The sequence below is a fragment of the Xenopus tropicalis genome, chromosome 3 (assembly GCF_000004195.4).
Source record: "Xenopus tropicalis strain Nigerian chromosome 3, UCB_Xtro_10.0, whole genome shotgun sequence".
NCBI lineage: Eukaryota > Metazoa > Chordata > Amphibia > Anura > Pipidae > Xenopus > Xenopus tropicalis.
The window spans coordinates 32,795,005-32,808,184 of NC_030679.2; the positions used below are offsets into that span (position 1 = coordinate 32,795,005).

The 13,180-nt window shown below is 35.7% G+C and overlaps 1 protein-coding gene across 1 annotated transcript in view; it reads right to left on the reverse strand.

Moving 5' to 3' along the window:
• dock2 (dedicator of cytokinesis 2) overlaps positions 1-13,180 on the reverse strand; it is a 350,017-nt gene that overhangs the window by 296,943 nt on the left and 39,894 nt on the right. Inside the window, exons 7-12 of the mRNA XM_031898788.1 lie at positions 12,032-12,167; positions 10,628-10,776; positions 6,142-6,223; positions 4,960-5,095; positions 3,518-3,593; positions 2,710-2,786 (exon numbers count right to left, since the gene is read on the reverse strand). Of these exons, the coding sequence (XP_031754648.1) occupies positions 2,710-2,786; positions 3,518-3,593; positions 4,960-5,095; positions 6,142-6,223; positions 10,628-10,776; positions 12,032-12,167 (656 nt within the window). The remainder of the gene's footprint in view (positions 1-2,709; positions 2,787-3,517; positions 3,594-4,959; positions 5,096-6,141; positions 6,224-10,627; positions 10,777-12,031; positions 12,168-13,180) is intronic.

Below are 13,180 nucleotides of genomic sequence, written 5' to 3' on the forward strand. Positions count from 1 at the left end.
TTTACCAATATAATAAAAAACACCGTACATAACCTTTCTGAACAAATTTACATCTGACACATTTGTTGCACTTAAACATCCCTACTAAGGGAGACAATATACATGTATTTCTCTCTCTGTTATTTTTAATTTATTCTCTCTTAATCTTGATGGAGCTAACATCTCTTTAAAGTTACTAGCATGTCTAAATACTATTTTAGGTTTATCTCCTATAAAGGGCTCTAGATCTTTATTTTGCTTTAATATCTCCCAATTTTTCTTAATCAGCTTTGTAATTGTATAACTATCTGCATCTTTTTACTTTCTTGGTGATCCCCTTTTGCTATCAACAGTTTACCATTGCTTTATCTTTTGCTTTCTCTATATTTTGCTCTGGTTGATGACGGCAACTCCTATACTTTATATAGGAGTTGGCATCCATGAGGTTAGTTAGTGGCTACAAATTGCCCCAGAGATCATTTTAGCTAGAGAAAATGCAACACATTTACTACATTTTTGTGGGGTAAAAACACAAAAAATACATTGACCCCCCCCCCCCTAAACCATATACCTATCTGGTGAATTCAAAATGGGCACTCATGTCTTTTTACCCCAAACTACAGAGTTGCAATGCTTTCCCGCAATTGGCGGTTTTGAAGAAATTCCTTAAAATCGCATTAAATCTTTCACTTTCAAGCACCTTATTTCCCACATAGTATTAGGTATCGAAAAAAATATCATAAATATGAAAGCCCAGGGTCCACTGACCAGTTTGATGCCCATTGTGTATAGGATCACCAAAAGGAGCTGGCATTTAGAGACCCCAAAAGGAAGTTAGCACATATAAATTGCACTAGAGATAACTTTAGCTAGTGAAAATTCAACACATTTACTGCATTTTTTGTTGAGTAAAAACACAAAAAAATATGTTGACCCCCTAAACCATATACAGAGTTGCAAAATTAGGGAAACAATGACATAAAATTTAAAAAAAAAGTTGTTTGGAACATGGAAAACCATTTTACTAGGACATAATTCTCAAGGTAAGCAGAATGGCATTGTGGTTGTTGTCTTAAACAGCAGCAACCCCTGTAAAGAAATAGACACAGATATACATAGATATACAACACACTGACTAGGTAAATAAGTCCCATAGGTCTGGTAGAACAGACTATGACATGAAGTCAAATTTCAGTGCGGGTGTTGGGAAAGAACTGTAGTTTGCTGGTCTTTCTGTTCTACCATTCAATTGGAAATTTGCTTATCAATCCTGTTTCCCAAACTGACTACCCTAAAAGTCCCAGCATTCTCAGCAGCCAAAATTGTAAAAAATTAGGGAAACAATAACATAAAAATTAGTAAAAAAAAGTTATTTGGAACATGGAAAACCATTTTACTAGGACATAATGCTCAGGGTAAGCAGAATGGCATTGTGGTTGTTGTCTTAAACAGCAGCAACCCATGTACCATCCCTGACAATATAGTATACTATGTAGGGTTGCCACCTTTTCTGGAAAAAATGCCAACCTTTGTATAGTCTCTTCCCTATTAATAACATGGGGAGCAAGCATAATTTTTACCAGCCACATGGTATGTATGTATTGTCTGTATAACTTTATTTATAAAGTTTATAAATAAGTATAAATACACAGGGAGTAAGTACCATGTGGTATGAGACACAGTAGGAAGGAGGTCCCTGCCCCGTAGAGCTTACAATCTAAGTGGTAACCCTGATATCAAGATATAACTGCTTGGCCCAAATAACTTTGCAACCTCTCTACTTATTATAACATAACTTTTTATAACTATACCCCTATTTGCATTCACACCTTGTAAAGCACTGCATACAATTTTGGTACTTTATAAACAAATACATACATTCATACACCCCACTGTACATCTTCACTTACTCTCTGAGCTACAAGAGCACATGTATGGTATGGGTTTTATTTTAATATATAACGCTGCATACTGATATTTATATATACACAATATGAGGAACCAGAGAACACATATTGGTGTTTCTCCTATAGCTTTTAACTTTCACCAGTAATTCAAAGGCTGCATCCATATGAATAGATCATTAAACTTCTGCACATCTAAATAATCCGTGACTAGTCTCCAGAGCTAACACTTCATTAGCCAAATGTGACACTGAAGAAGATCAAATGCATTCCAGTCTTGCCTGTCTGTTTTACAATGTGTACTGAGTGACTAAGCTCACTAGGAGCATCTAGTGGTGACCTTTACATTGCAGTTTGGGTTAACTAAAATAGTTATCTCGTGATATCACAACTGGTTGTAACCAGACACATTTTGGGATGCCCAGTGCTTCATCTGTAGCTCAGATTGCACATTCCTAAGGGTGGGGGAGTTAGTTCTTAGAATTCTTATGGGGGGGGCAAGAGAGAGGAGAGAGCTGCACAGACTCTGGTCCTGGGAATGAAGGATTTTTCTGAGAGAGGAAGTCAGATGCCCTAAGAACATGTTTATAAAAAATGAGACAAGAAATCCTGTTTCTTTTGAAAGAGGACTCAAAAGAGTAAGTGTTTATGGCTGTATTTACATAGACCTTTACTTAGTTTTTACCTTCCCTTGCCCATAGAATTTCTTAATGAAAAAGTTGTTAAGTTTGCTCCAAAAGATTACGCAACCTTCAAGCATGTGTTAACAAGTTCTCAAAACATAGTTCCATTGACATTAATTCCTTGCTCATTGGCAACAACATACCTTGCCCTCCACTATCTCCTTTTGATGAAGTGACCTTAGTCAACAGACTGTGTAAAAAGTCATTTTCAGCAACAACACTAATTAAAAAGAAAAAAAAATAAATTATTGAACTACCAATCATTGAAAATGTAATCATTCTGGTTTAGCATCAGATGGTCTTTAAGAAGATATGTATGACTAAATTGGGCATAAAAATAAGAATTAACAGAAACACCCTGGTGGCATTTTATGAAGGAATGTGGTCCATACAAATGCTCAGTAATATGCTGTTTATATGAATAAAGAAAAGAGAGATTTACTTGGTTATTTCTCTCTTACACCATGTATTCTATTCTATTTAGTTTCAGCTTTTCTCTACCCAACCTATGTCACAGAGACAGTAAAGTTCTACTACTTAGATCATAATTTGCCTCTTTATCGTAAATCAAGAACCTGACTGCCAGCTCCGTCTACATCTCTGGTTTCCCCATTGACCTGTGCTATGACTCCTGTTTTATGGCAAAATGTGGCAGAGCAAAAATAAACTAGTCAGCAGCACTGTAATCCTTGCTTTTCAGCCAGCCAGCCTTATTACAAAATATCTCTACTGTATATGTGTGTAGCTTGTTTTTCCAGCAGGTGTGGTGCTTTCCAGCAAAGTGTGGTGCTTTCCAGCAAAGTGTGGCGCTAAACTGCTTGATAGACAATTAGATACAGTATAATAGCACTATCACATTAATATTTAAATGAATGCTTTAATATCACTTATAAAGATTATCATAAACTTGGTTGATTAAGTAAATGCTAATGAAACTTTAGCAGTACTTACGGATGAAATGGGATAAAATGCTGCTTTTCTTCGTCACTTTCTATTTTTCCTTTAATCACATCAGTGATGTCCATTACTAACCAAAAAAAAAATGTTTAATGAAATGTAAATAAACTCAAGACACACATGAGTGCAAGTATTGTAGTTGTTAAAAGGAATTATGTCACGGAAAAACATGTTTTTTACAAAACACATCAGTTAATAGCACTTCTTCACTCCTTTTATTTAATTTTGAAATGTGACGTGGGGCTAGTCATATTCTTAGTTTTACAGGTGCCCACAGCCATGTGACTTGTGCTCTAATAAACTTCAGTCACTCTTTACTGCTGCGCTGCAAGTTGGAGTGATTTTACCCCCCCCCCCTTTCCCCTTGGCAGACGATCAGCAGAACAATGGGAAGGTAACACGATACCAGCTCCTTGACACCTGTATTGCTAAAAATGCTTGCATACCCCACCTAATGTTAGATTAGAGACTAGCATTCAACAGTAAAAGTCCAAGTCTGGCTCACCCAATTCATGACTACTTGATTGAGGTTACATTCAGTAGGAGAAACAATAGCTTATCTGATAATAGCAGTTCAATTGTGTAGTTGTGACTCTTTTAGCAATCAGTTGGACACTAAACCTAGCATGTACAATCCACTTGACCCAGTCGAAATTAATATTTTGCATTGTTTAGATATGTTACAATATACATGCTTGTAGCTAATTTGGCCTTCCATTGTACTTATATATTTTACGAAGCTTTGCTCCCACAGCCCCTCTTTGTAACCTGTATTTGTCTTGTAAATTATGAGCAGGTAAGGAGTATCTAAGGGTGATCCTACATGCCAACAAAAAAGTTGAGGCCAGACAAATTGTGGGTAAAAAACATTGTGTATTGCATTTGTTTTGGCACTTTGCCCTAGGGATGCACCAAATCCATTTTTGGGTTCGGCCAAACCATGAATCCTTTATAAAAGATTTGGCCAAATACCGAACCGAATAGAAAGCACATGATTCATGCAATTTTTTTTTAAATTTGGTGTTCACGTGACCAAACGTCACATGATTTTAAGGAGTTAGATTTGGTTCAGCCAGGCATTTTGATTTGGCCAAATCTAAATCCTACCAAAAAAAGGCAGAATCTTAGCCAAGTTCCAAATCGAATTTTGGATTGTTTTTACTAAAATATGTTATTTGCTTTTCTATTGTAGTATGATTATAGGGTCAAACGTATTTACAGACTTATATACATATTTCCCATTCCAGATGTCACTTTTTTCTGCTACAGTACTATATAACATGTGAAATAAATATTAAACTGGAGGCCACATGCTCTCTGCTTACACGCTTCATGATCATATAAACAGGACTGATACAGGATCTAGACTGCTCCTCGCAGTGGCTGCAAATGTATACATTGTACCTTTAAACTTATGAATACATTTGCCATAATACCTGCAACTCCAAAAGGTCTTCTTAAACCTTGGGTGTACTTCTTCAGGTTGCTGTCTTTCAAGTCCATTCTTCCAATCCTAACAATCTGGCACACCAGATAAATTTTCTCTCTATTCAGATCCTTGTTTCCAAGATCCTAAAACCAGGGAAAAGAAAAACTAATCCACCGAGGAAAAGAAAAAGAATAAAACTGCTGAAATGTTTGTTTCATATCAGCCATTATTATATTCTTTCCTAGTCCTATTTCTCCTTTGTTCCTGCCTTTTCAGTTTCCTCACCATTTGCAAACATTACTAGAGTGTCCACATGACTAATTGTGTTCCTGTGGATCAGTCAAAAAAATTTGGGAACCCTACTAGAACTGAAACTCACTATTATAACTGGGAGCTAATAAACTAGTCAAAAACATTTTTGTAATAAAAAATACATGCATTCCTAGGCAGTGATTCCAGATAACAGTTTTTCTACATGCCAAACTGTATGATGCAACATTACCAACATTATAAAAAATGAAAAAATTGTTGTTGAAGCAATGACTTTCCAACATATTTATTCTGAGCCCATGTTTATATATTACAAAATACTGGAAATAAATATTTTACTGTTTTTTACCCCCATAAATAGTAAAAGGCACACATTTTTGCCCAGGAGCAGTAACCCATTTCAACCAATAAGATTCTGGCTTTTAAACAAGTAACCAGTAAATGCTGCCTTCTTATTGGTTGCTATAGGTGATAAGAAGTATAGCAGACTGTGATCCTGATATTATATAATCCCATTTGACCTTTTAAACACATTCTGAATGCTTTGGAGAACATAGGCTAATTTCTTATTTGTAACAACTGCAACATCAGGTACATTCCAAGTCCATAGTCGACTTTTTCCATTAATTCTCAGCATTGACTTGTTAATGACTCCTCATTTAAAAACAATTCTGTAGACAGCTCTGGATAAAGGCAACATACTAAAATTCAGTTTGCAACACATTCTCATAATATCAGCACTTAATTGTCAGTTAGGCTCATCATAAATCAGTTGTCCCACACTTACTTATTGCTTTAGTCCTGCCTGGACCAAGCTATTTACCAGTGTAGATAACCAATGAGGTAACAGTTTTGAGATATTTGACTCAGCTACACAAATCCTCCACTAATTTAAAGGTTCAAAATGGAAACTACTTACAGTGAAAACAACCTTCAGATTGTTCAGCATGTCAATCTCCTTTGGAAAACCTTTGCTTCCCCACCTCACCAAATAATTCTCGCTGTTAAAAATATAAAAAGGATTTAATTATATCAAAATAAAGTCAGACAAAACAGTCCATACCTAGCTAAAAGAACCCTCAATTAGCTTATACATGGTTTGCAGGGGAATCGGATTATACCCAAAGAAAGAGATACATATTTGTCTGATACCAGTATAAAATCGACTTGAGCATTCTCCATACACCCGTAATTTTGCAAAACATGGCAAGCGTGAGAGATGAGACTTAACCCAAAGAGCAATGCTGCACTAGAAAACTCTTATATTAGCCTCTTGTTACATTACTCCAAATGTTCAAATATAAGTACCCATACAGAGGCAGACTTCGAAAATTACTGTATCTGGTTGGAGCTTGTTCAGCAGTTATTGGGCTTAGCAAAAAAAAAATAAATAAACACTTGAGTGACCAAATTAAGCAAAATGTTTACTTAAAACAAACAGTACATAGTAACATTTGTTGAAAAAGCACACAATTTCCAACTGATTCTTCTCAGCAGCATTACTCAATCTCTTTAACCTGAGTGAGCCAGAAAGGTGGTTTAATATAATGAGTAAATTAGCTGCTACCTATTCAAACGAGAGCACCAATTAGCCAAAAACATTTCTAGGCTAGCTGCCTTAGGCTTATTCCTCACATACTGCTCTTCCGAGGAGCTTTTTTAAAGGTGATGACACATCAATACCAACATATATTAGTTTTCCAAGCCTCAGTGAACACATCCCTTGTTATTCTCCCCAGAGAACAGAGCATTCTAGAAGTGATATACCCTCCCTTTAGAGTCTTCCTAGCTCCTGCGCCAATTGTTTTTCAAACAAAATTATATTATTTTATACCTTTTGCTATTCTACTGTATTCAACTTTCCATCTGATAGACAAACAACTTCTGGAGAGTCCTATTTGATTTACTGGCAAATATCAAAGCATGCATGGTTTTAAGTTCATAATTTTCCGCACAAATCCTTTTTCTTTATACGGTGCTTCACTTTCAAAACCTTATGAGACAGTCAAGGTGATGAATTTCAGTCATAAACCCTTATGTGGGAAAAAAAATCCATTAATATCTACATTTTGTCTACATTAGCAGACTTGCAGTTATTTAAGTCAGCAATTCTGCTTCTCTTATTACCTTGGGGTTTGATTTGGCTATTATGGCAATCATGCTGAAATCATGCCTTTTCTACATTTTCTATGTCACTAGTTAGAAGAAAAAATGTACCAAGTCTGAGTGTTTTTGCTACAAGGGTTTGGAAACCACCTTTACTTACTTAAACAAATCAAGCATGACACTTTATTCATTAGAGTGCCATTAAATCTGCTGCCTTAGTTCTTACTTCACTAAAGATATTGCACTCCTAAACAAACTCTAAGGATACTCAATAAGACAATGCATTTTCTCTGCTAATGGGTCTAAACTGCCACTTCTTATTCTCGGTTTAATTTTATTTTATGTTATGCTGTAACACCCAACATAAAGCGAAAAAATGTTAAGAACAAAATGCTTGTAGGCTAAAATACAAATGTGTATATACTGTATATACCGAGGAGTGGGCCAACTGCAATCACTACTTCCTACTATACAAATACAGGTATGGGATCTGTTATCCAGAATTCTCTGGACCTGGGGTATTCCGGATAAGGGATCTTTCCGTAATTTGGATCTCCATAACTTAAGTCTACTAAAAATCATTTAAATATTCAATAAACCCATTAGGATTGTTTTGCCTCCAATAAGAATTAATTATATCTTAGTTGGGATCAAGTACAAGGTACTGTTTTATTATTACAGAGAAAAGGGAAATCAGTTTTAAAAATTAGAATTATTTGCTTATAATGGAGTCTATGGGAGATGGACTTCCCATAATTCGGAACTTTCTGGATAACGGGTTTCCGGATAAGGGATTCCATACCTGTACACCTTTACTGATGCTCTAGTAGGTCAACTTTAAGTTTACTTTTAGTATGTTATAGAATGGCCAATTATTAGCAATTGGTTTTAATTTTTTATAGTGTTTCTCTTCTGCTTCATTCCAGCTTTCAAACAGGAGTCACTGCCCCACAGCTGTAAAACTATTGCTCTGTGAGGCTATAATATTATTTGTATTGTTACTTTTTATTACTTGTCTTTTTAGCCAGGATATTTCCTATTCATATTCCAGTTTCTCATTCAAACCACTGCCTGGTTTCTAAGATAATTTGGATCCCAGCAACCAGAAAGCTGCTGACATACTATATTGGTGAAAATACTATATTGGCGAGCTACTGAACACAAGCTAACTAATTCAAAAGCCACAAATAATAGAAAATGAAGACCTACATTTATTGTTCTCCACATCATAGCAAAAGCATAACAACCCCTTCAGCAATGCAGTCAATGTGCCGCTAAGCTAAGTTTTTTATTTGAATAATGGAAATATTAACTTAAAAAAGAGACCGACCAGTGGGGGTTTTTCTATTCCTATCCTCAATTCCATTAGTTCCAAGGGCCTGTGACAGTCCACCAATAGGATGAATATAATCCACCAATAGGATGATGGACAAAGGTTCACATATCAGTAGATCGTAACTTAGCAGAATTAGATGGATGGATCCTCCAAAACTTTTAGAGGGCAATGGCACTACTGGCCATTGCTGTATGATTATTTCCTTATACTTTGCTTTTTTATCTTCTAATAAAATGGTTACTGATTCAGTTTTTAGTTGCAGTTATCATATGTTCCCTACTTTTCTGTTCTCATTTTAGGAGCCTTTCTGTAGTGTCTTTATTCCCTTTCCAAGAAACCCTTGGGGGAAAAGCACTGACAGTAGTTAACCTTTAAGTTAACTTTGAGGGGCATATTTATTATAGTGTTTAAGCCAAAGTTGCCCATAGCAACCAACCAGATATTTGGGGGGGGGGGGGTTGTAACTTGTAGGTGACTGGTAAATTGCAATTGCTTATTGGTTGCTATGGGCAACATCACTGGTGATGTTGGCTTGCACACAGTAATAAATATGCCCCTTAGTGAGTTATAGAATGGCCAGGTCTAAGCAACTTTTCAACTGGTCCTCATTATTTTTTTTTTTATAGTTTTTAAATGATGTGCCTTCTTTTGATTCTTCACAGGTTTCAAATGGGGGTCACTGGGGGTCACTGCGGCTAAAATTGCACTGTTATTGTCATTTTGCATGAAGGATCTCTTCTATACCAGTGTCCCATTCAAACCGCTCCCTGGTTAAAGCTGGCCATATACGCCCTGATAGTATCATACAAAACCTAGTTTCTTACAATATTTGGTGCGTGTATGGCGGATTGACATGCCGACTGATATCGCAAAAGCTTCTGATATTGATTATCTCTTTGATCAGACGAGTCAAAAGATCTTGATTGGGCACCATGAAAGGCACCCAAGCAAAATCTGTGTTTAGGGCTGAATTGTCAGGTGAAGGTAGAATCTCTATTGTTTCTATTTCCATATCTGATGATTCATTCTTGATTGTCAGTGGAGGGAACAAACAATCTTTTCAGCAACCAGTGGTTGCAGGAACGATCCTTATTGGTACTTGTATGTCACCTTAACTACTGAACTTCCAGTCTGGACAGTTGTTAAACAAAAAGTGAAATAATTAAAAAAACCAAATAATAAAAAATAATGAAGATCAATTGGAAATTGTCTCAAAATATTACTCTTTATATTGTGCTTAAAGTTAAAAACAGCTAGTAAATCCCATCAACTGAACTGGAATGTGTTAATGGAAATAGAAGGAAATGCATTCTGCCAGATATAAAATAATACAAGTTCCAGTAGTTAAATGTATCTCTGTGATGCATCTGATCTTTAGCTATTTCTGCCTGTGCCCTGTTACATATCAGCGAGCACCTGTAGGATATTTTCATCATCTCTTTTGATCGTTCCTTCACCTACCTTGTTTTGAATGTTTCTTGTTATACCTGTCAGGATAACTTCAGGCAGATACTTTTGAAATATTTTACCTGCCTTTCAATGTGCTGCCTCAGAAGCATTAAACGCTGAGAAGTGTCTTCAGCAATTTAATGATGTGTTAGCTGCCCACAACTGCGGAGCACTTATAATCTTTACACTTGTTCCTTGTCTCCAATTATACCCATCCTTCTGTAGTTCTTTCAGCCAAAAGGCTTATGGGCAAGGCCATTTAGATTTTTGTTTTTAACAGACTATTTTGTGTTGGGAAGAACTTTTGTAGCTTTAAACTTTATACTTGTTATAAAAATGCTTTTTGGAAGAATAGAATGCATATCGCATGCACAACCAGTGAAGAATCATCCATTCCAGACAAAATTACATAATATACTATAGCACTTTATTTAGATATGCATAGACCATTTTGTCTTTGGCTTTGAAGACTCAACTGCAGATAATATTGCCATGACTATTTAAATAGTCCTACCTTATGATTGTTTGTTTCAGTGGATCATATAAAGACATAAATAGTTCGGCGTCTTCCCCGATTCTGCACACAAAGTTCCGCACAAAAACATATAGGCCGTGTGTAGGAGAGGAGGTTATCCGGCCATGTAGCGTGTATTCATTCTGAGCCTTGGAATGAAATAATATATATCACAAACTGAAACTGAAACATAGCAAATAAAGCAAATTACAGTATAGATTATTCTTACATTGCCTTTGTGTATTTCACAGCAGTGGATTAGTAAATAATCATCATTTCATGATATTATATAATACAAATGTTAGGCTGCAAACTATAGGCTGTATTTAAATAAATCTGTAAGCTGGAGTAGTTATTATAATCCACAAGAATTGTGTATTATTTTGACTTCTTGAAATAAGCAAAAGGTTCTGTGTTCCTATTGCACTACTACTTGATTAAGTTTTGGCTTTTTTTCTAGACAAGAATATGGTGCCCAAGTCTCTGCTTTTGTCCATTTGGTAATTTCCTTTTTGGGTAGTTTTCTGATTCTTTATTTGTTTTACTCATATGAATTCAACCATTATTCATATTCTGGTTCTTTTTTTCATTTGGTAACTTAATTCCAGATGTTGTTAATTACAATTCAGCCTGCTACAGACTAAATTCCTTGTTTCAATCTTTCTTATTGTTCTTATTTTGCTGCATGGTGCATCCTTCCTACTAGGTCCTTACTCCACACATTCAGCTAGTATGGCTGCTAGGCGCGGTTCGGATAAATGCTGATTTCAAGAACTGCGACCATCAACAGCTACAGCCTTAAAAGCCATTCATTAATCTTGACTCTTTAAGCCTGTTCTCTGATATCATATGGAAATTGTACCGGTGACTTAAAAGTGACCTTTAAAATAACGTTTTTGTATGTTATAGACTGGATTTCATTTTCATTGTGCACTATTCATCTTCATATTTTGCTTCATACCAGCCTGAAACGCAAAATGTTGTCTGGTTTCCAGGGTCACTGCCTGCAAGGAGCACACTATCTATCTGTTTAAGATCTTATTGCTGGGATCACTGAATGTAAGAAGTAAGTATGTTTCTATTCTAGATCTGGTTGCTTGGGTCTCTGACTGTGTAAAGTGGATATCTCTCTATTGCAGACGTGGCTGTTTGGGTCTCTGATTGTGAGAATCTTTCAATTCAAGGTCTCTACTATTCAGCATTCATTCTTACATCTGAACTGCTGCCTGTGTGCTAGGGTAATTGAATCTTAGCAACCAGATAACAGTTTGGATTCCAGGCAGTAAAGCCTTAGAATACAATGCATAATTCATTAAAAAAAAACCAAAATAATATTACTAGTGTTATAGTAAATCACCGTTAAGCATATGCAGTTATAATAGCAAATTCAAGATTGCAAATTACCATTTCTTCCTTTATACGCTCTGTTATTTTCTCTGTGGCTTCATTGTGTGCATGAAACAAACTGATCACACTCGTTTTATCCGGATCTAAAATGTTTCCATCCTCATCTCTTACAATTAGATCAAGTTCAAGAATCCTACAAATATCACAAAGAAAATGCATGACTGTCCTAGAAGTCCATGAATACTTAAAAACATAAACATATTCTGAAAAAAAAAGAATCTGCTAATGACTACAGGCAGATGTAACTGAAATGTACAAAGAAAGTCAATATTTCTGTTAGACCCAGAATTATTCCAACACATACATGAGCAGAGCAGTTATTCTGCATAAGACTAATGTCTGTGTTATATATACATAGATTAGAACCTTGTTTAACCAGGCTGCTCACACAAGCTGTTTATAATAGAAAAATATGTATAAAACATAATATGTATAAGAGCTAACATATATTATCTCTGTTAGTATACCATTATTAATACATGCTTGGACAATGCCTGCAGGCTCAGATTTTCCAAAGACTATGAATCCTATCTTATAGGTAAAATCAGACATAAAGCAAATAATATTCTGCCTTTTAAAATGGTGTTTACTAAACTGGGATGCAATCTGCTGACATAGTAGAGATTATAAACACATGCAAGGTACCAAGGTGTTATTAATCTTCATTATTTATATCAATGATATGAGCTTAATTTATCTATTATAAATAGAGACACACAAACACTCCAACAATTGCATAGTAGATACTCTACAGTGGCCTATATTGAAACTACTGTAGAAGTGATTAAAGAGATTTTGTCTTTATGGTGTAGTTTTTATTACTATGTTACACTGTCTACATTGCAAATGATTCCTTCTACCTTTAGACATGTTATTCTTGAACCAACAAATGGATTTTTTTAGCTGTAATATTGGTGTGTAGGCGTCATCTCATTGTGCCTGATTCTGAGCTTTCAGAAAATGCCAGCACTGCACTGTGAGACTTGGATGTTTTACTACTGAGTGACCGATTCGGTAGCTTATCGGCCCGTGTATGGGCACTAACGACAGGCTTGCCCAACCGACATCTGGCCTAAAATTGGCCAGATATCCATCGGGCAGGTTTGAAAAATAGTCGGATCGGACCACATCGGCTCGTTGATACAT